This window comes from Pelophylax lessonae, assembly GCF_965119305.1.
Source record: "Pelophylax lessonae genome assembly, chromosome: 5".
In the NCBI taxonomy this organism is placed as follows: domain Eukaryota; kingdom Metazoa; phylum Chordata; class Amphibia; order Anura; family Ranidae; genus Pelophylax; species Pelophylax lessonae.
Genome location: NC_138772.1, coordinates 111,387,684 through 111,414,665, shown reverse-complemented (window position 1 = coordinate 111,414,665; position 26,982 = coordinate 111,387,684). Strand labels below are relative to the sequence as shown.

Here is a 26,982-nt window from a genome sequence, read left to right as displayed (position 1 = left end):
GCAGCATGTCTGCATTTTTTTTGCAGCGCTAGGCTTTATTGCAGTGTGAATAGGCCACAAAAGAAACAATTATTTCTTATGTCCCCCTGTGGTGACTGACTTTTTACCACACAGTAAAATGCCCATCACCGCAGATAGTAGAAATTGGCCCCATTTGTACATGCTGACGTTATAAGCGGATTGGCAACCATAAGCAAATGCCAAGTGTATTACCACCAAAACCATTTATTGAAAGCACATAACAGTGTTAAAACTGCAAAATAGGAATAAAATCAAACTAGTCCTATAAGGAAAAAATATGAGTTTGGTACAGGGATATGCCAAACCAACCACACATCCCTTCCCCCAACTACTTCATCAAAGAAACAAAAAACGATGTCCCAGCTGGTGAGCAGGGTGACTGAGGAAGGGGGTTTGTCCCCCAAAATGCCTAAGTTTTCCACCACGTGGCCATAGAGTCACCCACCTCAAAAGCTGGAGCATCTTTTAAGACCAGTTTGATTTTATTCCTACTTTATGAGTATCACACTCTTATGTGCTTTAAATAAATGGTTTCGGTCGTAATGCACTAGGCATTTGTGCCATCCTGTGTAAGTTTTTGCAGTGTTTGGAGGATGCCCAGCCTGAAGAGGGCTGCATCGCTGAAACCATTGCCTGCCATTGTGCTGTTTGGGGAAGTCCTCGGATTGAGCACTGGATGGTGTTTTTGGTTTGTGTGATTGGCTACACCATGTACAGCTGTACCAGATTTTGCACTCTCCAGTTTTAGTAAATAAACCCCTCTGCCTCAAATCATTGCTAGGCTTATTTATAATCATCTCTGAAAGAACGGTCAATACAGTCTTCAAGTATACAATCAATACTCTACACTCAAGAAAAGCCTAAATTTAAATTTGAATGGTTGCTATGAAATGATACAGACATTTATTTTCCCAAATACGGATAATACTCTCTAACACTATGGAAGTTATAAGCTAAAGATTTTGGAAGCTCACTGACTACAAACGTGTTAATTTTAATAAGTAATTCCAAATAAAAAGTAAAAGTATATAAAATGTTAGAGCAATCCAGTAAACACTGTAAACTACACAATTGACCTTGAATTTATACTAAATTGAAGTCAGATTCAGGAGGTTTGTCTAAAGGAAAGGGGTGGATTGCAGTCTCTTGTAACATTTCACTGTATTGTCAAACTTCCCCTCTAAGGCTGGCCATAAATTATACAATTCTCTTGTTCAATTTATTTCAATTATATAGTGCAAGGACATGAAGAGAAAGTGGCCGCACACCAAACGATGACTTGATAGTAGAATATTTATTGTACAAAACTGGATAAAAGGTACAACAGAATGGAAATGGTGGACGCGTTTCACAGGACCAACAGCGTGCTTGTTTAGTCAGTTAGTGAACAAACACTCTGTTGGTCGTGTGAAATGCATCTACCATTTCCATTCTGTTGTACCTTGTATCCAGTTTTGTACAATAAATCTTCTACTATCAAGTCATCGTTTGGTGTTCGGCCACTTTCTCTTCATGTTCTTGTTACCCGGTGGCGATCCGACCCACAGCTGATTGATAGATCCACATGAGCAGTGTACATCTTCTTTCATAGTGCAAGGGCATGCCTGAATGCATACACATTGAAAGTGTTTAGGTTTGACATTATTATATGGTTTTGGTAAAGCTAAAGGAAAATTGTATAATGTATGGCCAGCCTTACCCTAGCGAGGGGAAAAAGAAAGGCCAGAAACCTTGATTAGTCTGGCAAGATATTAACGTTCACAAATGACAAGAGTGCACCTATAAAGCCTTGTACACACTACTATTTTTTGTCATTTTTCATTCAATCTGAAAAAACCCTGACAGCTTAGGTCGGAGCCGCTGTACTAACAATCTGATGTTAGTACAGTGATCTCCCCTGCTGTTCTATTGTGTTCCGACAGGGGGAGGTCTCTCCCGCCAGAACACTCCGGTCAAGTTCTAGCCATTTGCTGTGAGTGCTGACTGGGAGCTGGTTGGCAGACCTTTTGTCAGTCATGATCCTTTGAAAGAAGCGGGCCAAACAGCCGGCTTCTGTTGAACCAGCTGCCGTACACACGGGCCAAATGTTGGCTGCTTTCTACTGAACCAGCCGATGCCGCCTGACATTTGGCCCATGTGTACCAGGCTTAAAGCAGCTCTTCAGTCATTTTTTCATCTTTCCATCTATAAAATCCTGTGCCCTTGTCCTTTTAACTTTGGATATTAAAACATTTTTTTTTTTCTACAAGTAAATACCTTATACAGCCAATTGCCTCCTTGTCTGGCAATTTGCCTAGGCTAATGACATTATGCACAGCTCTCTCTCTCTCTAACTCTCCTTAGAGTTTGCCAGCAAGGGAGAAGGGGTGAGTGATAGGAGAGCCAATGATAGCTGCAAAGCTCTGTGGGTCTGTGTAAATCCAGGAAGGGAACAGGCAGCAGCCTCAGATGCCCACAGTTAAGATGGCTGCCGCCAGACTTAGTGGAGGGAGAGATCTGCAGCATATTTGGCAAGTACAGAATCACAGTATATTTATATATAAAATAATATGCAAAGTGGTTGGAGGGAAGCTTCAGAATGGAAAATATGTTTTAATCACAAATTATGTGAGCAGACTGCAGTTCCTCTAACTGTACATAGCTGTTAATGCATATTATCTATTTAAACATGTTCGCATGTAAGAAAACATCCCAAAACCACAGCACATGACAAAAGGTTTTGCCATATACATGTATTTCCTATGTTCATGGGAGGACAGCTGAAAAGCACAGCATAGAGCCTATATACCAATTAAAAAGTTAAGCTAAGTAGACAGGAGAGAAATTGTTCGATAAGCCCCAGTGATTTGGTCCATCTGACATTTCAGAGCCTGGCTAAATGAACTGAGAATATGACTGCACCTAATAGGACAACATAACTGTTAAGCATATGATTGGGCTGTTTTGCTTCCAGTTTCACCTAACTCTCCCTCCTTTAACCTTTATGTCTCTCACATGAATAAACACTGTGCCTGCTCTGACCTTTACACAGAGAACCATCCATCAAACAGCCTTGCTTGAAACAGAAAACAAATGGTGTCACAATCTGATGTGACAGATTCTGCTGTTCTCGTCAAGCATTCTGTCTTGTTCTCCCACCAACACAGTGCTTATATTACAGTTTGCAAGCTAGTTCCTCCATCTAGGAGACTAAGCCAAGTAGAACAAAAAGTGGGTTGAAAAAATTGATACAGGAGATGTTAGTCTGACAGTCAAATATTGTCCCAAGTGGTGACAGGGGAGAACCCATGGGAGGTGTAGAAAAGACAGGCAGCTTCAAAGCCAGATGAGGCTTGAGGCTGCAACGCTCATTCATTGGAGCAGAACAAGGTAAACACTGCACATACTGAGAAATATAGCTGAATACATACTTCAAACACCCAGCACTGGGAGAGCCCATGCTCACATTTTGGAGTTTGTGGACAGTTAAGAAGCAACACATTTCTCTATAGAAAAAAAAAAAAAAAAAAAGTGGGACTCCTTGGGTGCCTTAACCACTTCAATACACAGATCACTCTCAACCACTTCCTGCCCATGCCAATTTTCAGCTTTCAGTGCTGTCAAACTTTAACCACTTCAGCTCCGGAAGGTTTTACTCCCTTCCTGACCAGAGAACTTTTTGCAATTTGGCACTGTGCTGCTTTAACTGGTAATTGTGCAGTAATTTTTCCTCACAAATAGAGATTTCCTTTGGAGGTATTTGATCACAATGGGGATTTTTATTGTTTGCATAATAAAGGAAAAAAGACCGCAAATTGGCCCAAACAGAGGTAAATTTGAAGAGAGCTATGTGGTGCTACCAAGACATACCTAAAAAATTGAAACACCATTTAATAATAATCGGAAACACATTACGTATCTGTACAAGATCAAATATTTACTCTAAATTATCAACAGACAGATCTCCCTTATTCCCAATATTAGGTAACCCCCGGTTCTTACCGGGAATGGATTACAGACAGTACACAGTATTAAGGGAAAAAGGACAGGAACAGGCCTCATCTTTTTTAATAAACAAAAGGTGGCCTTCGGTGACCGGATTGATTGACAGGGACGGACCATTTAATATGCCATTCTGGCAAGCAATTCAATTGCATTACTTTTTAGCATCTATACCAAGCCCAAGTGACTTTGATAGAGCATTAACAAAATTTGAACAAGCATGCGTGAAACCAGGAAATTTACAACGAACCCTGTCAATCACTTATGGTCTACTGACAAACCCAGAAAAACAACCAGAATTATCGTGGGTAAGAAAGTGGGAGGTAGATTTGAACAGTGAACTGTCAAATGATCAGATCCAGAGGATACTGAGGTTTACGTTTGGGCCAGTTAGATGTACCAGAATACAAGAGATGAACTATAAGCTTATAACGAGGTGGTATGTCACGCCCAAGAAGCTCCATAACTGGTTTCAAAAATGAAACTAATCTATGTTGGAGGTGCGGAAGAGAAGTTGGTACATTATACCACATTTTCTGGAGTTGCCCTAAGAAAAAAACATACTGGACAGGTGTGAAACATAGTCCAGAAGCTTACGGAATATGAAATAGAAGAGAATCCAGGCCTCTTCCTGCTAAATCTATCTGATATACCAGTAAATAAATAGAGAGATCGATAATTCCTTTCTTGGTAAATGTGGCAAAAACATGCATCCCAGGATCCTGGAAAAAAACACAACCACCCTCGGTCTCCGAGTGGATACATAGTGTGGAGGACAACAGGAGACTGGAAGAATTGGTGGCCACGGCACAGAATAGGCAAGATAGACACAGGAAAACCTGGGAACTGTGGAACCAATTTATAAATTCTGAAGAAGGGAGACAACATATGGCAAAATGAAACAAAATAAGAAGAAAGGAAAATAGAGGAGGAAAAGTGTCTACCATCTTTTACGATATAGGATGAGAGACGGAGAGGAGAGGGGAGGTGGGAGGAGAGGAAAATTATATTCTGTTTTTTTTTTTTTTTTTTTTGGGGGGGAGCCGGGAGGGTGGAAAGGGAGGGGAAGGGGAGGGGGGAAATAGAAAAAGGGGAATTTAAAGAATTAGCAAGAGGAAAAGATGAGATAGTATAACATGTGTTAAGATAGAATTGCTGAAAATATTAGAAATGTTATGTATAATTGGATAAATTCTCAATAAAAACACAATATTTGAAGAAAAAAAGGCCGCAAATTATTTTTAGAAATATTTTCTACTTTGTTAAAAAAAAAAATCCATCAAACTAAATTTTTGTCATACATTTCGGCCAAAATGTATGCAGCCACATGACTCACAGGAAAAAAAAAAAAAATTCAAAAACCGTATATTTATTGGTTTGCACAAAAGTTATAGCATCCACAAACTATGGCACGTTTACTTGAATTTACGCAGCTTTTATAGTTTATGACTGCCTATCTAATTTCTTGAAGTCCTAAAATGTCAGAGCAGTACAACCCCCCCCCCCCCCCCTGCCGCCAAATTAACCCTTTTTAGAAAATATACCCCAAGGAATTTGCTGAGGCATGTTGAGCCCATTGAATATTTAATTTTTTTATTAAAAAAAAATACATTCTGCTACTTCTCCCGAGTATGAGGATACCACATGTGAGACTTTTTGGGAGCCTAGCTGTGTACAGGACCCTGAAAACCAATCACCGTCTAAAGAATTTCAAAGGGTGTAAAATGCTCATTTAACTTCCTCACTACCTAGCACGGTTTCGGAGGCCCTAAAATGTCAAGATAGCACAAAACCCCCCCAAATTACCCCAGTTTGGAAAGTAGACACCCCAAGCTATTTGCCGAGAGGCATAGTGAGTCCATGGAGTTTTTTTTCATTTATTTTGCCACAAGTTTTGTGAAAATAAAAAAAAAATTTAAAAAGTTGTCACTTATAGGATATATTGCTCACATTCTATAAAAAAAAATGCCAAAAAAAAATAATAATTTGACACAGTTATTACTGAAATTATATTTTTCTCACACATGCTATGGGTATATGTGGAATTACACCCCAAAACACATTCTGCTGCTTCTCCCGAGTATGGGGATACCACATGTGTGAGACTTTTTGGCAGTCTAGCTGCGTACAGGATCCCAAAAACCAATCACCGCCTTCAAGCTTTGTAAGGGCGTAAATTGAGGATTTCACTCCACATACCAATCACAGTTTAGGAGGCCAATAAATGCCACAACAACACAACCCCCCCCCCCCCTCATTCCCCCTTTACAGAAAGTAGACACTCCAAGCTATTTGCAGAGAGGCATGTTGAGTATTTTTAAGATCTCGCCCCTTTGTCACAAAGTTTTGAAAATTGAAAAAATAAAAAATACATTTTTCTTTTCTTTACTCATTCTTCAAAACAAATGAGAGCTGCAAAATACTCACCATGCCTCTTAGCAAATACCTTGGGGTGTCTACTTTCAAAAAAGCGGTAATTTGGGTGGGGGGGGGGGGGTGTTTATGCTATCTTGGCATTTTATGGCCTCCGAAACCAATAGGTAATGTGGAGTGAAATCAACAATTTATGCCCTTAGAAAGCCTGAAGGCGGTGATTGGTTTTCGGGGTCTGTATGCGGCTAGACTGCCAAAAAGTCTCAAACATGGCTTATCCCCATATTCAGGAGAAGCAGCAGAACGTATTTTGGGGTGTAATTTCACATATACTAATAGCATGTTTGAGTATCACTTAAGTGACAACTTTATGAAAAGAAAATAGCCTGGAGTGTCTACATTCCAAAATGGGTTCATTATGGGGGGGGGGTTTGTGTTATCTTGACATTTCCATAGTGAGGAATAAAATGCGCAATTTGCACCCTTAGAAAGCCTGGTGATTGGCTTTCGGGGGTCCTGTACATGTCTAGGCTCCCAAAAAGTCTCACACATACTCAGGAGAAGCAGCAGAATGTATTTTGGGGTGTAATTCCACATATACCCATGGCATATGTGGGAAATATATAATTTCAGTAATAACTGTGTACATTTTTTTTTTTTTCGCCATTTTTCAATCACTTGTAACAAAAAAATGAAATATTCAATTGGCTCAACATGCCTTAGCAAATTCCTTTGGGTATCTATTTTTTGCGCAGCGATTTTACAAATGCAATCAAATTTTAATAGACAAAAACGCATTATATTGCCCAAATGTTTAGTAAAATATGAAAAATGATCTTATGCCGATTACATAGGTATCAAACACGATATGCTTTATAATCGCACACGCCCGTGCAGAGGCGACAAACTACATACATTTTTAAAAGCATTTAAATGCCTTTGAAGGTTACCGTTTTAGATTTACAGAGGAGGTCTACTGCCCTCGATCGGACGTTCGCGGTGATACCTCACATGCATGGTGCAACTGCGGTTTACATATGACATATGAGAAGGATGCTTGCGTTTGCCTTTGCGTGCAAGCACAGAGAGACAGGAGTGCTTTAATTTATTTTGCCTTTTTAGCTTATTTTTACACTGTCCCTTTAATTTTATTATTTTTATCATTTTTTATTGTTATAACAGGGAATGTAAATGTAGCACCATCCTAGGTAGGTGCTAGGAAAAAGCATCTATTTGCTCCTTCTGCTTATCAGGGGAGCCTGATCTGTTAGTTTGCCTGTCACATGTTTCCAGGTGTGATTCACTGGGTCTGAGGGAGTGTCCCCACTGTATCCAATAAGGGAGCTTGTTGGATGGAGGAGGAAACCTAGCCAGTGACACATTATGTTTTATGGCAGTCCCAGTGGGAGGGCATTCCTGCTATGCATCCTGGGATTGACCATAAACACGGAGGGGACATGTGACAGGGTGTCTTTGGCGGGAAGCAAAGTCCCAGGAGGAGGCAGACAGCTGGTCTCTCCTCGTGCAAGGTGTGAGAAAGGGGGTCTTAAGCGGTCGGCCTAATGGACCAGGTGTGGAGCTGAGCTGCAGAGGATCCAGAGTGCTGATAGTGGAGCTGCTGGCAGAGTCTCTTGGAAAAAACAGTGTCTGTGAGTACTGAGGGACCTGCCAAAGGATCTGGCCCAGGAAGGGGGACCACTCCAGAGAAGTCAAGGGGATCGAGGAGCTAGCTCACACAGGAAGTGTAACAGTAAAGGGGGTGCCGTGTAGTTGACCCTGAAGAATAGGAACAAAGGGAGTGCCAGGAAGGGCCCTGAAGATTGTTCTGCAGTACAGTACACCTCAGACAGTTAATTTCTTACTACTTCACTGCTACTGACAAAGTGAAGCAGCAGCCTAGCCGCACTCAGCATTATTCAGTCGTCCCAGCTAATTGTGCATAGTTACATAAGTTGGAGTACCCCACTCATTTCGTTCTCCCATCCAAGTTCTCAATAAAAACACACAAAAACCAAAGCTCCTAGACTGTTTCCTGACTGAGCCAAAAACACTTGGAGTATGTTGAACTCTCGTGCTGTTGCTATTGGTAACCCAGGGGAACCCGTAACCAGCAGCTCCCAAGGAAGTAGTGCTACATAAACATCCCCTATGATAGCAATAGGTAGTGACAGGTAGTCTTTTTTTGAAATATTTGAGGTCTATTAGACTCTAGATCTCTCCTCTGCTCTTAAAACATTTGACCACATCAAGATCAGTGTGATAAGTTGGTTTGCCAATTTTCCAATGGCACGGTTTATATGCAGGGAAACTGAAGTCATGAGATACTCGTAGCTTCCGGTTTCTTAGGCCTTAATTGGAACCCTTCTGGTCTCCGATCAGCTTTATGGTCAGCTGGCAGAACCACTGGCTGAATTCTTGGGTTCCCCAGTGGGACAGGAGAGCCAGAGAAAACCATGGAAGGGATGTCCCCTTCCACTGCTTGTAAAAGCAGTCTAGCAGCTAGTTAGCCGCTAGGATTGCTTTAACATGAAAACTGACCGCTGGCTGAAAACATTGATACCAAGATGATGTCTAAACCTGCAGGCATCACTCAAAGTCCAGCAATATCTGTATGTTGCTGGTCCTTGTTGGGCATATATTGTAAAGTTCTTTTTTTTATGCTGCCTGTGGGCTGAACGAAAAAAGAGAACAGTTTCCTCCATTCACATCAATTGGTGGTATGCCCACCTTCAGAAAACTGCCCTGCATCCACCTGGCATACATGCACTGTTTTTTCTTTTTTGTTCAGCCCATGAGCTGAATGAAAAAAAAAAAAAAAAAAAAAAGAACGTAACCGATACCTCCATTCACATCGAACATGGATGAAGAAATCTCTGCAAATCAAAGTGAAAAAAAAAATATATGCCGAAGCATAAGGGAAATCCGCTCCTTTGTGTACACCCCCCCCCCCCCCATCCTCTATGCTTTAGCATATATGCTTTATTTTTTATTTTTTTTTAACTGCAATGGTGAAATCACAACCTACAGCGCCGGAGTCACAGATTTATGTATCGTGAGAGCAAACACTGTTGCTGTCAAAACAAACAAATGAGTGCGGCAGCTGAATGGCATACCTGCAAAGCAAACAACAGTTAACGATAAAACAGTGTCAATAAAACAACTTTTTTTTATTGCAATCAGTGCCAAAAAAAAAAAGTAAAAAATATGTATCCGCCCCTATGTCCACACCTGCCCCTATGCTTCGCTATATATGCTTTTTTAACTGTGGTGGTGAAATAACCTCCTACAGTGCTGAGGGCGCTGATTTTACATACTGCGAGAGCAAACCATATTGCTGTCAAAATAAGCAAATCAGTGCTGCAGCTGAATGGCATACCTGCAAACAATGGTTAACAATAAAACACAGTAACAATAAAACATAACAGTATAGCATAAAATAGAGTAAAACAGTAGGAACAATAAAACAACAACTATTTTGGCTTTTTTTTCTTCATTTATTTGTGTGGTTTTTTTTTTTTACACTTTTAAAACGTTCCAGGTTAGGGTCTTTCAAAATGTGATCGCCATCTAACAACTTTGGAGACCCTGTGTGAAAGTGTGCCCTAGACTGTGCCATTCTGTTCCTATATACTAATACTCTACTAGTGTGTGGTAGCGACGGAAACAGTCCCCGGTGCAGAGAGCAGGTTCGCCAGGACAGGAGGAACAAAAATAGCGGATGTCACGCCTATATTCGCGCTTGCTACAGACACAGCATCTTTTTTGGGGTGTTCTTTGGGTATGGTTACCAGGCAGGACATCTGAAAAATGCCTCTCATGCAGCCGGCTCACTGCATCTTGATTGGTAAATTGGGCCACAGCACCTTCTGGATACAGAAGGGCTGTAATGATCTCTTCCTTGAATTTTAGGAAGGATCCACTTCTTCCAGGCACTTTGTATAGTACATAGGCGTTGAAAAGAGCCAATTGGAATAAGTATACAGACACTTTCTTGTACCAGCGTGTGGCCCTACGGGCAACTAAGTACGGCCCCATCATCTGGTCATTGAAATCCACCCCTAGAAGTTCTGTTTGTCCCTCCACTTCACTGCAAGCAATTCATTGCACCTCAAGCAAGCTCTCTCCCCTGACTAAGTGGGGCATTTACAAGCCTGGTAATCGCATTGTGTCACATGAGCTAATTCCTAATTAAAGAGGTGTCTAAAAAGTGGCACGCTTGTATAGAAGTTGTCCATGCATAAATGGTACACAATTCTGAATAAGGGTGACAGCAAGTCAAACAAACTTGCCGCTGCTCCCCATGTAGTTTGCGCAGCTGGGGGACTCCACACTGCTATCTTTTAGCTCATAAACCAGGAAACTACATGTATAGCCTGTTGCCCTGTCACAGAGCTTATACATCTTGACCCCATATCTGGCACGCTTGCTGGGGAGAAACTTTTTGAAAAGCAAGGCGGCCAGAAAACTTAATCAGAGACTCGTCAACGCAGACTTCTTGTTGGGGGATAAACAAGGCTGAAAATGTATGACTGAAGTGGTTTACAAAAGGCCGAATCTTGTGGAGCCGGTCATATCAAGGGTCACCCTGGAGGACACCAGAGTTCATTGTTACTGAAGTGCATGAACCATAATATTTGCTCGTATCGAGCCCTGGCCATGGCAGCAGAGAACACAGGCATGTGATGAATTGGGTCAGTGGACCAATATGACCGCAACTCACCCTTTAATAATACCCATGTTGAGGGATAGGCCCAGAAAGGTTTTATATTCGGGAACCGGTATAGGGTTCCAGCCAAATTGTCTGGCAAGGGTCGAATTTGGATTTTCAGCGATAAATTGATTAGCAAAGAAATGGCTTTGGTCCACAATAGATCTGTACAGATCTTACGTGAAAAGCAGCACAAAAAAAATAAAGGAGAGTAAAATTCGCTATTTCCACCTGAATTCCGTGTTGGCCAGTGAATGGGGGCGGGATTAAGGGCGAGTACGGGAACTGTAAAATCTGTGGGCTGCCAATCAGGATTTGTAAGCGTATCAGGAAGGGAGCTATGGGCTCTATGGGCCTACGTTCAAATTCTTGGTTACTGCTGGCCACTACTTGTGCTAGCCACCGCACCAGCTTGAACTGCACTTATGGGACTCACCACTTCACCAAGTGAAACTGCAGTGCTGATTTGTCTATGACCAGGGTGTACTAGGCCGCTAGAGCTCACCAGAAGGTTGAGAGGCACTAGTAACGACACTCTGCTGCATATGAGAATCATGCATTTGTTGCACCTCGGCAACAGAAAAACGGGGTCGGGTACGCCTAACCTTAGCAGAGATCTCTACTCCATCGTCATAGCCATCTGTCAGGGTGCTGCTGCTCGCTAAAGATTCGTATACTGAGCCTGATTCTGACATTGAGGATTCCCCATTGCTCTCATCTGTCAGGCTCAGTATCCTGTAGGCCTCTTCAATAGTGTACCTTTCATCTAACATTTTGGCCATCAAATTTACAGGTAACTGGTGTGACTCACAGGTAAAAAAGCACCTGGTTGTCAAGGACTGTTTTAACAACTACGAAAAAAAAAAAAAAAACTGCTAGTGCTAGCAGAGATCAGGCCTGACTGCAAACACTGGTTGTGCGTGCTGTGTATTGGATGCGACAGTGACCTATTGATAATGAACTTCATGGGGGCTGGGCGAAGGGGTTAAACGCAGGTGCTGGCAGGTGTCAGGGCTGATCCTGCCAACGGCGTGTTTTTGGGAACACTAAACTATTGGGGACACTAGTACAGTTCAGTAATCAGAAAAAAAGGTCTGTACACCTGGAAAATAATGGTGGCCACACAAAATAGACACTTTGGGCCCAATTTGGACATTTTCATTTAGCGGTGTACTCACTTTTGTTGCCAGCTGTTTAGACATTAATGGCTGTGTGTTAAGTTATTTTGAGGGGACAGCAAATTTACACTGTTATACAAGCTGTACACTCACTACTTTACATTGTAGCAAAGTAATTTATACAGTGTTGTCACACGAAAAGATAATAAAATATGTAAGGGGTGTACTCACTTTTGTGAGATACTGTGTCTGTGTCTCTATATATATATATATATATATATATATATGTGTATATGTATGTATGTATATATATATATATATATATATATATATATATATATATATATATATACACATCTGTATATTAACATGTATTATGTATACTAAATACATGTTTATACAAATACTTTTGCCACCTAATGCGAAGAGGACTCATTGGAAACCTGGAAGGAAAAAGGAAGACAGAAAACAAGATGGATAGATAGTATCATCAAACAATGAACATGAAGTTAAGCAAGCTCCAGGAGGCAGTGGAGGACAGAAAAGCCTGGCGCGCTTTGGTTCATGAGGTCACGAAGAGTCAGACACGACTAAACAACTGAACAACATGCATGTTTATGCAAGGTCTTTACAGAACATTTTACCCGGGAGCTTTCTGTCAACAAAATTCTGAGTATAAACATCACAAATTTTTTACCCCCGTGTACAACTGGCCTAAACATTAATAGGTGTGTGTGGTCACACTCATACTTGTGTAAACACTTATCACTTCTGCACTAGTGATTACCTAGGCATGCGCATAGTATGTATTGCTCAAAAGCACCACTTTTGCATTTGGGGAAATACACCACACGTGCATTTGTGGGTACACACTGATGCAGAAGCGATCAGTATTTACATGAGTATGGCTGTGTACAGTCATGTACTTAAATTGGCATCTGTAGATAAAACCCGCAGCTTCCTGGGCACGGGAAAATACTGGGGATCTTACACTTGTGGAGTGTTCGCTAATAAACATCCATTGTGGTGCCAACAAATTAAAAAATAAATAAAAGCTGTGGATGGGGCCTTAACTTGAAACTGGAGGTACCTTTTCTTCCAGAGTAGAATTTGGATCCCCATCCACAGGTGTCTTTGTGGAAAGAGCTGTAGTTACTGAAGGGTTCATCTTTGCTTCAATCTCTCCTTTTGGTGGTTGCCTGGTAAGAGTGGACTGTTCAGCAACTGTATATGTGACCTGGTATTCCAGGGGGGAGACTTACCTTGGTTGTATGCTTGCCATGCCTATTCCTCATTTTGAAAATGCGTTTTATTTATTAAAAAGGTGATTTACCTGCATTATTATGGGCACTTGTTTTTGGTCTATGTTCTGCCTTTGGATATACACAGAGTCTAAGAACCAGAGAAAAGCAATACATTTTCCCCATGCTAAAAGAAGCAGTTAAAATAGTAATCTGAAAACCCATGTGAGGGTTTTGTCATCTCCAGTGGTCTATACGGAGTGAGACATAGATTCACACATGGCCTGCCCAGTACTGGCCATATGTGACAATGTTTTAGGCAACTTTAACCACATTTTACTAGCTTTGAGTGGCAAAAAACAATCACAGAAATCAAGAAAACTTTTAAGATCTAATTTCAAGAAAACCTTTTTGTGGTTAGTTTAATTCATCTGCTGGTCCATTTCATAAAAAGAAAAAGAAAATTGCTTTAGAAGTCACAGTGCGTAGAAGTACACATTAGAATTTTTTTGTCAATTTTAACCACTTTTGAATCTGGGATTTGCAAATTCAATTACAAGTAATTGCTGGAACTAAAAACAATACTAAACACACACTGTTTAATTTACATTATCCCTCCTCTTCCCGTATTTGGATGATGGCACTGTAATTTTTTTAAATAGAAAAGAAAAATCGAAGCACCCTTTTCCCTAAATCGATATAAAGCTGTCACGTGACCCAGATCTTCCCCAGCTTGTCTGCAGGGAAACATATGCAGGAGGAGCTTCTAATTCTCTGCTGCTGGTCACATGTACCAACCCCCCCCCCCCCCCCAAAAAAAAAAAAAAAAACAGCCTTTGGAATGCAGAGTAAAATTTATTATCATCAATCAAGGGTTTTAAACTGGTATACAAATATATATTTAAAATCAAATCTATTATTTTTGAAAAATACCATGGTGCAAGTGGATTTCTGCCAATCACAGGCTGTGTCACGTACGTGCCTCCAGCCTGTGTCTTCGAACAGGGAGGTGAGGCCTCCATCAGCCAAGGTGTAATATCCCGGTCCCATTATGTTTAGCTGTAATTTATCGCAGCGTATTTACCCATGTGTGACTATATTCTCACATTGGCTGCTCAGATGTGATCAAGCATGAAATGAATAGTTTAGAAACACATTGAAAATTGAGCGTGTGCATTAGATGCCAACCGCTGCTCTGTAGAAACCCCAGCTGCAGTGGGGACAAGGACAGAAGGGAGGAACAGAGAACAGGAGGATCAACTAGTTTTTAAGTCGAATACAGAAAACAAATCCCATTTTGACGGAGTATGAACAGCATGTAATACAGCATTTATTAAAAGTTTATAATGATGTGGGTTTAATTGCACTTAAAGCAATCTATTATCAACAGATTTGACTCACCACCAGGTTTCTGCAGATTGTGATATCAAAACTGTGGTATGAATTGACAGCTTGAACAAAATTTACCAAAAGATTGAATTGAAACAGATTATAAAAACACTGAAGTGTTTTCTCGGTCACATTCGCCTGGGGCAATTTTCATTCCATCTCCTTGGAGTGAATAAAAACCACCATGCCATGTCTTTGTGATTTTGATAATAAAGGTTCAATCAGAAAAAAATTGCCTGGACACTTCGAATAAATGGCCCCCAAGGAGGAAAAAAATAAAATAAAAAAGCATCCTTTGACAAATATCTGAAAATTATTAACAAAAAACAGCTTTACTTTTGTACAAAGTGGTCAAAATTCTACAGGGATGTTCAATAAAAGTGAAATCTGACATGTCATACTCTTTATATGTACTTTATGTATGCAGATATTGCAGGAATTCAAAACTGAATATTTATCTTCCTTTTAAATCCATAACAGGGACTTCTAAAAATGTAATAATTTTGATTTCTTTGCCAAAAGCAACACATTCTGTATTAATTTTGTTTAACACATCAGCTGATGTACAATGTTGTATCTCAAAACAATGTGCGTGGGTCATGCCAAGTATCATATTATGGCATTAGATCTATTCCACCATTATTATGGGTGGGAATTATGTGCAAGGCAAATAATTATCTGGTTATTGTTCATTTTATTTATACTAAAATATATAAAAAAAATAAAATAAAAATAAAAAGTTAGAAACAGCATATTCCCTGGTATTTTGAGTTATTAGATTCCCAATAACCCACCCAATCCTAGTAAACACGATCAAAAAAATCAAACGAAAAATACCACTTTTTGAAGTGATCATAAAATAACCTGATTGTTCCTACACAGCTTTCAAGAGCTGATCACAACAGTTAACCCGAAATTATCCGAAGGAACAAACACGAAAATATTTCTTGTACGATACAGGATCGTACACATTTCGTTTAATCAGTACAAATTTTTTTTTGACAAAAATCGCAAGCGCAAGACCACGTATGCTCATAAAACGAAAGAATACATTACAATACCACACTTTACATTGCTTCCGAAGTTGTATTCTATTGTACGAGAATTTTTGTCAATTTAGCAAGCTCTTCATTATCGATAAGAGACTAGCATGCAAAAAAAAAAAAAAAACGGAAAATCAATAATCCGATATTCTTATGTATATGCGGCTTTACAGTCAACAAAAAAAATCCATCGGGGCTAAAGCAAGAAAAAAAACAAAACTGGCTTCTGGACTGTACCTGATCTCCAAAAAGACATCTCTGCAAAAATAGATCTGCCTAACACCCTTCCTCATCACCATGAACGAGCAAGATATGTTCAACACCTTGCAACCTAAATTGTTCTAGAATAGTAACCTTAATGCGCAAAAAACAGGGTCATTAAAAGCAATATGGTGCCCATGTACTTGCCACAAAATTCTGTTCTAAAACAGCTGTTCTACTAATGCTTGCAAAATGCTCATCTGTTTCCCTACCTGTTTAAATCACTGTAAATAGTTGTCTTGGCAAACCGAGCGCACTTAACGATTTGAGAAGCAGGTTTAGTTTCTAGAGAGTTCTGTGCATTTTTATAACCTGCTTTCTGACACGTGGGCTTTTTTGCTGCAGCTGGCAACATATTGGGAGTTTGCCAAAAGGTAGAAAGCCATTAAAAGGCATATAAATCGTGATGGCACATACACTCTTTAGAATGAAAAGCAAGACAAAATAAAGATTTGGATACGGATTACTTTTTATTTTGGAACTAAGGAAACAGCACATAGAGCTAAAAACTTTATTTTATGAATTCTGACCAGTACTCAAATTTTGAAAGTTTTAAAGTAGTAATTTAAATGCTCGCACCCAATACCATTTCTGATCTTGAATACACTGAACAAAATTATAAATGTAACACTTTTGTATTTGCCCCCATTTTTCTAAGCTAAATTCAAAGATCTAAGACTTTTTCTATGTACAAAAAAGGTCCATTTCTCTCAAATATTGTTCACAAATCTGTCTAAATCTGTGTTAGTGAGCACTTCTCCTCTGCTGAGATAATCCATCCACCTCACAGGTGTGGCATATCAAGATGCTGCTTAGACAGTAGGGGTGTTGAAATTAATTGCAGCATTGATGCATCGCGATGCAGCCTTGAACGATTTGAATACGATGCTGAGGAACAGCCGCATCAATGCATGGATGAAGTCATCCCGTCTCCCCCTGCCTCTCCCAGGAAAGCCCTGCAGTGCACTCTAAAGTTAAAACAAATTAGTGTCAGTGACTCGGTCTCAGGGATCCTTCCGTTCCTACAGTGTAAGGGTTAATGTAAACGGATGCCTTATATCCGATCTTTTCATTGCCATCAAAGTCACGTGCCCTCTGGCCGCCGATCTCCTCCTCCCCACTGCCTGGCGGTGGAGTGCACGAGACAGGCTGCAATGAAAAGATCGGAGATAAGGTAATAATCAGGCATCAGTTTACATTAACCCTTACACACTATAGGAACTGAAACTGAGTCACTGACACTACTTTGTTTTAACTTTAGAGTGCACTGCAGGGCTGTCCTGGGAGTGCAAGGATGGGGGGGAAGGCTGCTATATATTGTAAATTGGCTGTGTTATGTCAATGGGGGGGGCTGTCTAATGCCAATGGGGGGGGCCATCTAAAGCAAATGGTGGGATGTGTAATGTAAATGGGGGGCTGTTTAATGTGCAGGGGGGCTGTGGAATGTACTAAAGGGGGCTGTGCCATTTCGTATTTATGGTTTTAAAAAAGAAAACTGTTGTGGTCTGTTGTGTTCAGACTTTGCTAAATGGAGTTCATCTGATAAATAAAAAAAATGGAGTTCATCTGATAGCTTGAATTATTTTAAAGAAAACCACAGGCAGTAATCGTGATGCAAAAAAGACCAGTAAATGTCTCTTGCGCTCAAATGTTGCGTAAAAACTAAAGAGACGGTGGCTTAATTGTTGGCATCTGAAGTCTTGCTGCCCTCTCAGGATGATGGGTATCCACACAAACTGAAAGCATAAAAGATAAGAGAAGGGCACACCGACCCAGTGCAATACCATAAAACATTTATTGGAAAAGTGTTAAAACCATGTCATACATTATACTCACAAGAGTATGCTATATAAAAGCATAAAACCAAAGGATTCCTTCGACTATCAAGAGACCGCAGGACCATATTCCTTAATTAGGACAAGCAAACTTGGTGTCCATATAGATAGCGCTAACGCGTGTCGAGGGACATCCCAAAGCAGTGTTAAACATGAGGGGTGGGAACAACCATAAAATTCCCAAGGCTAAACATTAGCCAACAAGGCAACAGGGGCTCAGCCAGAGGCCACATGAAAAAAACAATACACGCTCAGAGGATCATGTTCTCTTAAATAGCAACCTGGAAAACCTTGCGGCCAAAGGAAGCATCTGCAGATGCCAACCCATCCACTTTATAAAACTTTGTAAAAGTGTGCAACGACAACCAGGCGGCCGCTTTGCAAATCTGTGTCACTGACGCCCGATGAAGGAAGGCCCAGGAGGCACTAAGCGTCCCAGTAGAGTGCACACCTTGACAGGGAAAGAAGGAACCTGACCCCTGACGTAATAGGCCTAAACTACCCTCTGTCTGATCCATCAGGAAATGGTCGTAGAGGAAGCAGACAACCCTTTTCGAGGTCCATACATGAGCGCAAAGAGTCTGACTTCCTGAAACATTCCATAGCTGCCAGGTACACCCTAATTGCCCAGACCACATCCAAGACATGCAAGACAATTTCCTTTGGATGTTTAGACCTGAGACACAGGGAAGGCAACACAATGTCTTCATTCAATTGAAAATCAGAGACAACCTTTGAAAGGAATGACGGACAGGGGCAAAGAACCACCTTATCCCGGTGACTCACCAGGTAGGGTGAATGACAGGATAACGCCACCAGTTTCAACACCCTGCGCGCAGAAGTGATAGCCACTAAAAAGGCCACCTTCTGAGACAACGCAAGCAGGGGAATCTCCCAAATTTTTTCAAACGGAGGCTTCTGCAGAGCTGAAAGCACCAAATTAAGATCCCAAGGTGGCAACGGAGCCCGCACAGGAGGAACCAAATGTCGGAGACCCTGAAGAAAGGTACACACATGGGAGTGTGTGGCCAAAGGTCATTGGAAGAAGACTGCCAAAGCCGACACCTGGACCTTAATGGTACTCTAGGCCAATTTCTGTTCAACCATCCCGGTTGAAGGAAGGTTAAGATCCAATCAACCGAAAAAGAGAGGAGGAACCCCAAGAAACTCACACCATGCAATGTATGTCTTTCAAGTACAATGGTAGATCTTCCAATAAGTAGATTTCCTAGCTTTTAACAGGGTAAGATTCACAGACTCAGATAAACCCCAGTCCGTAGCCACTAAGATGACCGGAATCCCTTCTGCCTCGATCCTGCGTTGGAGTCTGGACATAACCTAAAGGGTGGGAAGGTGAAGATTAGATGATACTGACCCCATGGGGCCACCAACAGAGAATCCCTTGACCAAGCCACAAACGTCTGCACCTTTCTGTTGAGCTGAGACGCCAACAGATCCACCTTAGGAGTGCCCCACTGGAGACATAGCTGATAAAACACCCCTGGATGAAGAGATCACTCCCCATGGTCCAACGCCTGCAGACTGAGATAATTTGCCTGCCAATTTTCCACCCTGGGAATGTGTACGGCGGAGAAGGCTGGAACGAACCGTTCTGCCGACCTTAGAATGCCTGCTACCTCCAGAGCCACCAGGACACTTCTTGTGCCCCCTTGTGCGTCGGGGAAAATGAAGCCACCATATAAAGGACTCCCTCATTCCCCGACACAGCCGGATCTGATATTCCAGCGACTGGGGAGTCTTGTCCCCTTTGGTCAGAATCTCCCTTTGCAGGGACCTTGTATGGAACTGTGCACACGGAACCGCCTCAAAAGGTAGACACCATCAGGTCCAGCACCCGCATGCAAGTTCAGAAGGACGACCATCTGTTGAACAGCAGGAGACGAATTGAAGCCTGCAATTTCTGGAGTTTGTTCAGAGGAAGGAGCACTCTGGCTAAGGCGGAGTCCAGAGTCAGGCCCAGATAGTCTAGCTTCATGGACGGAACCAGAGAAGACTTTTGAAAGTTCAGAATCCAGCGGGACTCCCGCAGAGTCCTGATTGCGATCTCCAGGTTGTCCACCGGAGCAGAGAGAGACTCCGTTGGCAGGAGATCGTCCAAATAGCCCAGTACCGCGATCCCCCATTGGCGTAGCAAGGCTAACATGGGGGCTAACACTTTTATGAAGACCCGAGGAGTAGAGGCGAGACCAAAGGGTAACGCTACAAACTGATAGTGCTCCTCTCCCCCGGGGCAGGAGGAGGAAGTGCTGGTAACCAGCACATATCAGAATGTGAAGGTAAGCATCCTTGATGTCAATAGAGGCAAGAAAATCCCCCTGATGCAGGGATGCCACCACTGTGCGAACAGAATCCATTCTGAACTTTTGCTCCCACACAAAGAAGTTCAGCGCCTTGAGTTCCAGGATTGGACACACTTTGCCTTGAGTAAAAACTCGTAAACTGAAAATGTTCTGAAGTCGGAACCAATACAATCACCCCTTGAAATAACAGGTCTTGGCCCGTCCCAAACATACCCTGTAAGAAGTCCGGGGACAGGCGCAAGTTGGAAGGAAAAAACCTTGCTGGGGACAAGAGCGAAACTTGATCTAGCAGTCGGACCACATTACTTAGTGGACCTACTTGTCTTGTACCAGGGAAGTCCATGGGTCCAAAAACCAGACATCCCCCCGTCCACCCCCGATAGGGGTGAGGACACAACTTTATGCTGCTCCAAAGACTCAGCAAAGGGCGGGGGTGCTGTTCTCCCTCGTGCACGTCACGGCGCTTTTTGCTAGCCCTTTGCCTGAAAGCCACCTCCACCAGGGTCACAAAAGGACTCCGGGACCGCCGTCAGTGCATTGATGGATGGTTGGGACCCGGAGGGCCCCACAGCCTCAGAGAGGGGGATCAGGTGGGGAGATGTGCTCCAAAGACTCCAAGAGTCATCGGGGAGACCCACAAAAAATGTGTAAAGCACTGCAAGGGACAACTCCTACCACGCTGGCAGCACCACCTGGTCTCCAGGCACAAAGCCCCAAGCAATACTCAGCAGAGAGAGAGAGAACCCCACTAGACTCACCACCAAGCAGAAACAGGCACCTGTAGCCAGCAGGATATTCTGCACTGCACGCGCAGCTAAAAGGAAGTAAAAAGATCCAGGAGTCCGCACCAGGGGAAGAGGAGGGGCTCTCACTGCCGAAATCGCCACTCACAGGGCTCCACTGTCATGGCCGCCACTATTTTTAATTGCAAGCCACCGCAAAATGGCCACCGAACTACACAAACATGGCCGCTGTGCATAGACACACACAGACTTCAACAAAATGGCAGCACCACAAGGCTTCCAGGAGGGATCCCTAGGCCTCAGGGACAGACGCAGGCAGGACAGGGGACCCTGGCAGGAGCCCCCACCAGGTACACCCCTCCCAGCACAGTCGATCATCCAGTCACCTGCGGCGCACCCCCACCCCCCCCCCCCCCCATCGCCAGTACAGCGCTCTGCCCCACCCCAGAAGGTGGACCAGACCACATAAACAGCCCCAGCATAAGTGGAGGGGGGGGAATGGGGTACAGATGAAAGGGGGTGCCTGACAGGAAGGAAAGGAACCTGGGGAGGGTACGTCCACCCTAAAACCCTCCAGGGGGAAAGGGGGGGACAGCTACTCACCATGGTAGGAACTGGGTGGGCACCGCTCAAGACAGAATCCCTCTCCATTAAAACGGAGTCAAGACCCAGTCGTATGCGACCTCGCGAGGTGTTTAACTCGCAGGCCAACCCTCGTTCAGTGGGGCTATGTCACAGCCGACCTAGCACGGAGCTGAGGTCTGCGCGCGCTTGCTGGCCATACTGGGTTGACCACTGGATCTAGATTATGCAGCCCGTCGCCCAGTCCGGCAGTTGATTGTAGATCTCACAAGAAAAATTAAAAAAAGGAAAAAAATTTCTATCTAAAAATTGCCAGGACCAAAGATCCCAGCAAGGAACTAGGTTTTAACTCTTGACTAGGTAGAAAAAAAAAAAAACGGAGTACCTATAGCAGGGAGAGGGAGTATACCCCCTGGGACTGCCCATGGGCGTAGCCAGATTCTTTTTATGTCCATCAATGAACGAAAGAGAAAAAACATTGTTAAAAACTAAAAAAGTTTGTTTAAAATATGTATCTAATAATATTAAATTACAAAACGGTAAAGGTGGCAGATATGTGTTTAGTTCTAAAGGGGAGGTTATATTTCATTTTGAAGAAACATGGTTTACCCAGATACCAATTCTAAACTAACAAAGAGAAAAAAGATGTGATGTAATTATATAAAAATAATCACAAATCTAAAACACTGTAGAGAGGCTATAGTTTTATTTACAGAAGGCAAGGCTGTACATCATAGCAGTTCAGCAGATGGCTTATAGGTTGCTTTGGACCTAACTTAACTGCTAATCTGCTCTCCCATTTGCTACTGAATTGTGTAAGGTACCAGGAGTTCTATTTTACACACACAAAACTTTCTACGCCTCAATTTAAACAAACACTGCTGCAAGCTGAAAACCCCTTGTCAGAATAAGCCCCGTTAACAAGAAAACACCTAAAAAAACACAACTTAAAAAGTATGCATCTTCAAAATAAGTTATACTGGAAAGTGCAAAAAAGCAACATTCCACGAAGCAAAATTGAACTTCTTTCATAAAAAAAAAAAAAAAAAAAAAAAAAAACAAGGCTGCGTAAATGCAGGTCAAGAAGTACCAGACAAGCCCACTGTGTTTAAAGCTAATGCAGTTCTATTTGCATTTAAAAGGTTATTTAGGGAACAGTGACTCACTTCTGTGCTCCCTGAGACAACCGCTTTGTCCACGTTGACCAGCTCCCGGTCTGCAGTTTGGTGCACTCCTGGTGACCACTCAGCACAGCGGTAATGAGCCCAACAGTGACCTGTAAGACATGAAAATAAAATGTAATATTAGAATGCCACCTGTCCTGCAGAATATCTTTTAACCAAACAAAATTAAAAACTGATCGGGAAATAATCAACTCCTTTCTTACCAACAAAGGTCCCTTTCTTGATCAGTGCATGACCACCTTTAATAAACTAAGCAATAATCTTGGAGTATAGTACAGGGCACCAGCTGGATATTCATAGACCCTGGGTTATAGGCTGCCACCTGAAGGCGATTGGACATCGAAAACATTTTCTGGGAACCTCTGTAACCTTCCCCAACTTTGTGAGACCACAGGTTTTTAAAAAGCAATGCAGAGTAACATAGAAACAGGAAAGGGAAGGGGGTCTGTGTGCTATACGGTTTCCCAAGGTGTTGAACTTTCAGAGTAAGTGAAAACTCCTTGTAACTTAAGTGGTGCTAAATGCTAACACTTATCTGCGTCCTCTCACGATCCAGCGCTGTCTTGGCGGCAGTTATTTTCTCTTTACTTCCTGGTCTCACAGGAGAAAGGCAACAGCAACTCCTGCTACTGTCGGTCAAATCCAGTGAGCAGGAAGCAAGAGGCACTGCTAAGCAGCACTGTGTGTCTATAGACACACATAGCCTGCATGGTACCCCAGTAGCACTGTGCTTGCTACTGGGTCACCCGCTAAAAGGTGGTGGACCACCAAAGAGGAGGTAAGGGGGCACTTTGTGCAATCTTGTTGCACAAAGCAGGAAAGTATAAACTTTTCATTTTGTTTTGTCTTTTTGTTGGTTTTTTCAGGGTTTAGGAACAATAGGAATGGACCACAGCCCTGGACCTGTATTGCACCTGCGGCTAACTACACTAATTGCATTTAAAGTAACAAAATGAGCCCTGAAGCAGGATCCAGTGCTCAAAGAAACATTAGAAGCTGCCACCACAGCATGGGGTTCAGGTATGGTTCCCAAGGTATTACTGGGTTACACTGATCCAGATAGCACGACTTCTATAGATGGCAATGAAGAGTTGATTAAAGAACTCAAAATAAAGAAATTAGTTAAGCATAGAAAAACCTCTCCATAGGGCGAGGCAGCCATTTTATGGTGGAAAAAGAGCCTAAATTTCTGTCATTATCCAGTCATAATAGTCTGCAGTTGAAGAACTGGGAATTTATATAATATATAAATGTATCCATGCCATAAATAAAGTTGTAATATCTGCATTATATGTGTGTGTATATATGTTTACCTATATTATTTATATGTATATATAGCTGGGTTGTAGTTGAACTTTCTAGAAATGTTTGAGGGACAATAATCTCAGCAAGACTTAGCTCAATCTCTGTGAACTGTTTGGATTATCTCATCTTATTAGCTGCTATTGGGTCATTGGGTAGAGACACAGCAGGGAAAAGACACAGAGATGAAAGGCACAGTTCTGGGATTGATAAAACGCACTGCTCCACCCCCAAAAAGAAACTACAGCTCTAATATGGATTTACGGCCAGGGGTGAGGCAGAGGAAAGAAACAATGAGTGGCTCTTGGAAGGTTCTTAGTGGCACGTGAGACAAGAGGGAGAGGATGTGATGACCTAGAGCTCCAAGTTTGGGGGGATCTTCTGTTCTCCAGTGTGGCCTACCTCTCTGGATAGGGAGTCTTCAGCTTCTCCGGGTAGAAATGCAAGCCATTTCGAAAGATCTATAAAATCTGCTGGTCACCCCAGACAAGTCTTTGGCCCTTTACCTCAAACATTCTTCCAGTCACCTCAGGCGGTTTTCAGCTACCACAGGCTGCCTCAAACAGTCTATAGTATCCTATGAAAGTGTTGGTAGCCATTACTGCAGCTTACAGTAATGAGTAGGTTTATCGGTGTCAGTTCTCCCAAAGTTTCTCAGCACATCAGAGTAATATTTCTAGTCATCTTACATTCCTGGTGTTTCCGCCTCAACTCAGGTAAACTGAAAAGCTTAAGTAATAAATTTATGAGGGACCCCACCATTGTTGGTGTCCTTGGTCAAGAGGTAAGGACGGATATTGCATTTGTTTATTCGTAAATCTTAGGATATAATTAACTCACTAGTCCTAGGGCAACTTGCTGGAATATATGCCTTTTTTTACTTTATCATTTTTTAAAACACAACTTGCCTCAGTTCCATATTCAAGCTAGCAAAAGTAAATATCTGGAGACTATTCCATTCTGTTTAATACTGGTATTGGTCCCACTATTAAATCATTGGGGGGTGCTATATTTTTCACAACAAAGCCCTGTAGGCAAATTTGGGCTTTACAGGACCTTAGAGTCTTAGGGACAGCCTGGCCTTTTGAATACCTACACATGGTTTTCCTTTTGCTTTGCTGCCTGTATTTTCTGGGTGGTCTTGTAATAACTGAAATTAAATTGTATATGTGGTGAAATCTGGACCCAGTTACCTTTAGTGTTATTCTCTGAAGTCAGGTTTATTATGTGGCAATGTAAAGCATGGGTGTTACAAGTTTATAACTTTACCATTATTGACCGAATGTATTTCATAATATAGTCGTATGACAAATTAACCTGGTGTGTTTTATTTTTCACAATGGTGTGTCGGAGTAGTAGAGGTATTCAACCACTTATTCCAAACTAGCAGCTCCTGCGGGGGAGCACTACACATCGTAATAAAATAATCCTACCTGTTGGCTCAAAAAAGGACTGGATATGGACATCTTCGGTCAGGCCAACTTGACACAGTTCATCCCAAAATTTACTGCCTTGTTCTTCCAATGCGGTTTGGGTTCCCACACTTGCATATGTGACATTATGTTGTGGAGATTTTATTCTGTGGGGGAAAAAAAGCTTTTAGGTATTCCGAAAATATATTATTTACAGAATAAATCATACAGTATGTTTTTTCCATAAGTACTCAATGTATTAGATCTGTTATTTCTCTTTGATTATGCGGTACTGGTAGCTTGAAAACAGAAATGCATCTAGTAGACTAGCTGAGAGCATATGCATACTTTACAAATAGAAACTTCCAATAACTGTACACATGGAAAAGAGAATCACTGAACAGAAATGTAGGAATTTATCTCTATGACAGTTATGGTCAAAACAGTTACAAGATAATGAACCTTTTAGCCATTTTCAAAGAGGACATAATACAAAGATCCATCCGTAGCAGTGTGAACATGTGTGAAGACAATTGGGTTACTGAAAGTTGTACACAGGAATAGAGCAGTGCACAGTAAAACTCTAGCTAAAGCCATTTGTGGTTGGGTATGTCAGCATGAAAGGGTAAGTAGTTCACAATTTCGCCATCACTTTGCTCTCCATATCAGCATGCTTATTGCGCTTTAGCAAAGCTTACTGGTTCCTTATGCTGCTTTTCACTCTCCTGATATACATTCGTTGGCATACACCTGTTCAATTGCTTGGTAACACAAATTGCTAATCAGCCAATCACATGGCACAGCCTGTGGCACTGCGGAGGTGGTATGGAAGTCTAGGTTTCTTTGAAAGTGGCTTTCAGCTCATCAGCATGGTTGGGTCTGGTGTCTCATCTTCCTCTTGACAATACCCCACAGATTATCTATGGGCTTTATGCCAGGCGAGATTGCTGGCCAATCAAGCACAGTGATCCCATGATCATTAAACCAGGTATTGGTACTTTTGGCAGTGTGGACAGGTGCCATGTCCTACTGGAAAAATAAACCAACATCTCCAAGCTGGTCAGCAGAGGGAAATCTGAAGTGATCTAGAATTTCCTGGTAGAGGCCTGCGCTGACTTTAATCCCACTGCGCTGGCTCAATCACACTGAGCCCCCTGATTGGTTCTCCCCTCTCCCGGCTGCTGGCCAGCCTGGGACGGAAACACCGCTGACACGGAAGGACGCCAAGCTATGATAGACGCTTACACCTCCATGTAATTTCTTAATTATGTGTCCATAAAATTATTTACATGCTCCACTGAGTGGTGCCTTTCTCTCTTTTCTGCATATGCAACAAATAATTTCCATGGCTTTTACAAAACTTTTTTCGGTTAAGTTAATTTTCAAACACTTCCAGGCCTGGAAAGTGCCATTTTAAAATCCCATGACTTTTCCAGGTTTTTCATGACCGTACAAACCCTGTATATAT

The 26,982-nt window shown here is 42.1% G+C and overlaps 1 protein-coding gene across 9 annotated transcripts in view; it reads right to left on the bottom strand.

The window, feature by feature from the left end:
* The window catches only part of KMT2C (lysine methyltransferase 2C), a 448,529-nt gene that overhangs the window by 252,985 nt on the left and 168,562 nt on the right, over positions 1-26,982 (bottom strand). For all 9 annotated transcript variants that reach the window (XM_082258361.1, XM_082258363.1, XM_082258369.1 and 6 more), the window contains exons 5-6: positions 25,536-25,681; positions 22,783-22,892 (exon numbers count right to left, since the gene is read on the bottom strand). In XM_082258361.1, coding sequence (XP_082114487.1) covers positions 22,783-22,892; positions 25,536-25,681 — 256 coding nt within the window. The remainder of the gene's footprint in view (positions 1-22,782; positions 22,893-25,535; positions 25,682-26,982) is intronic.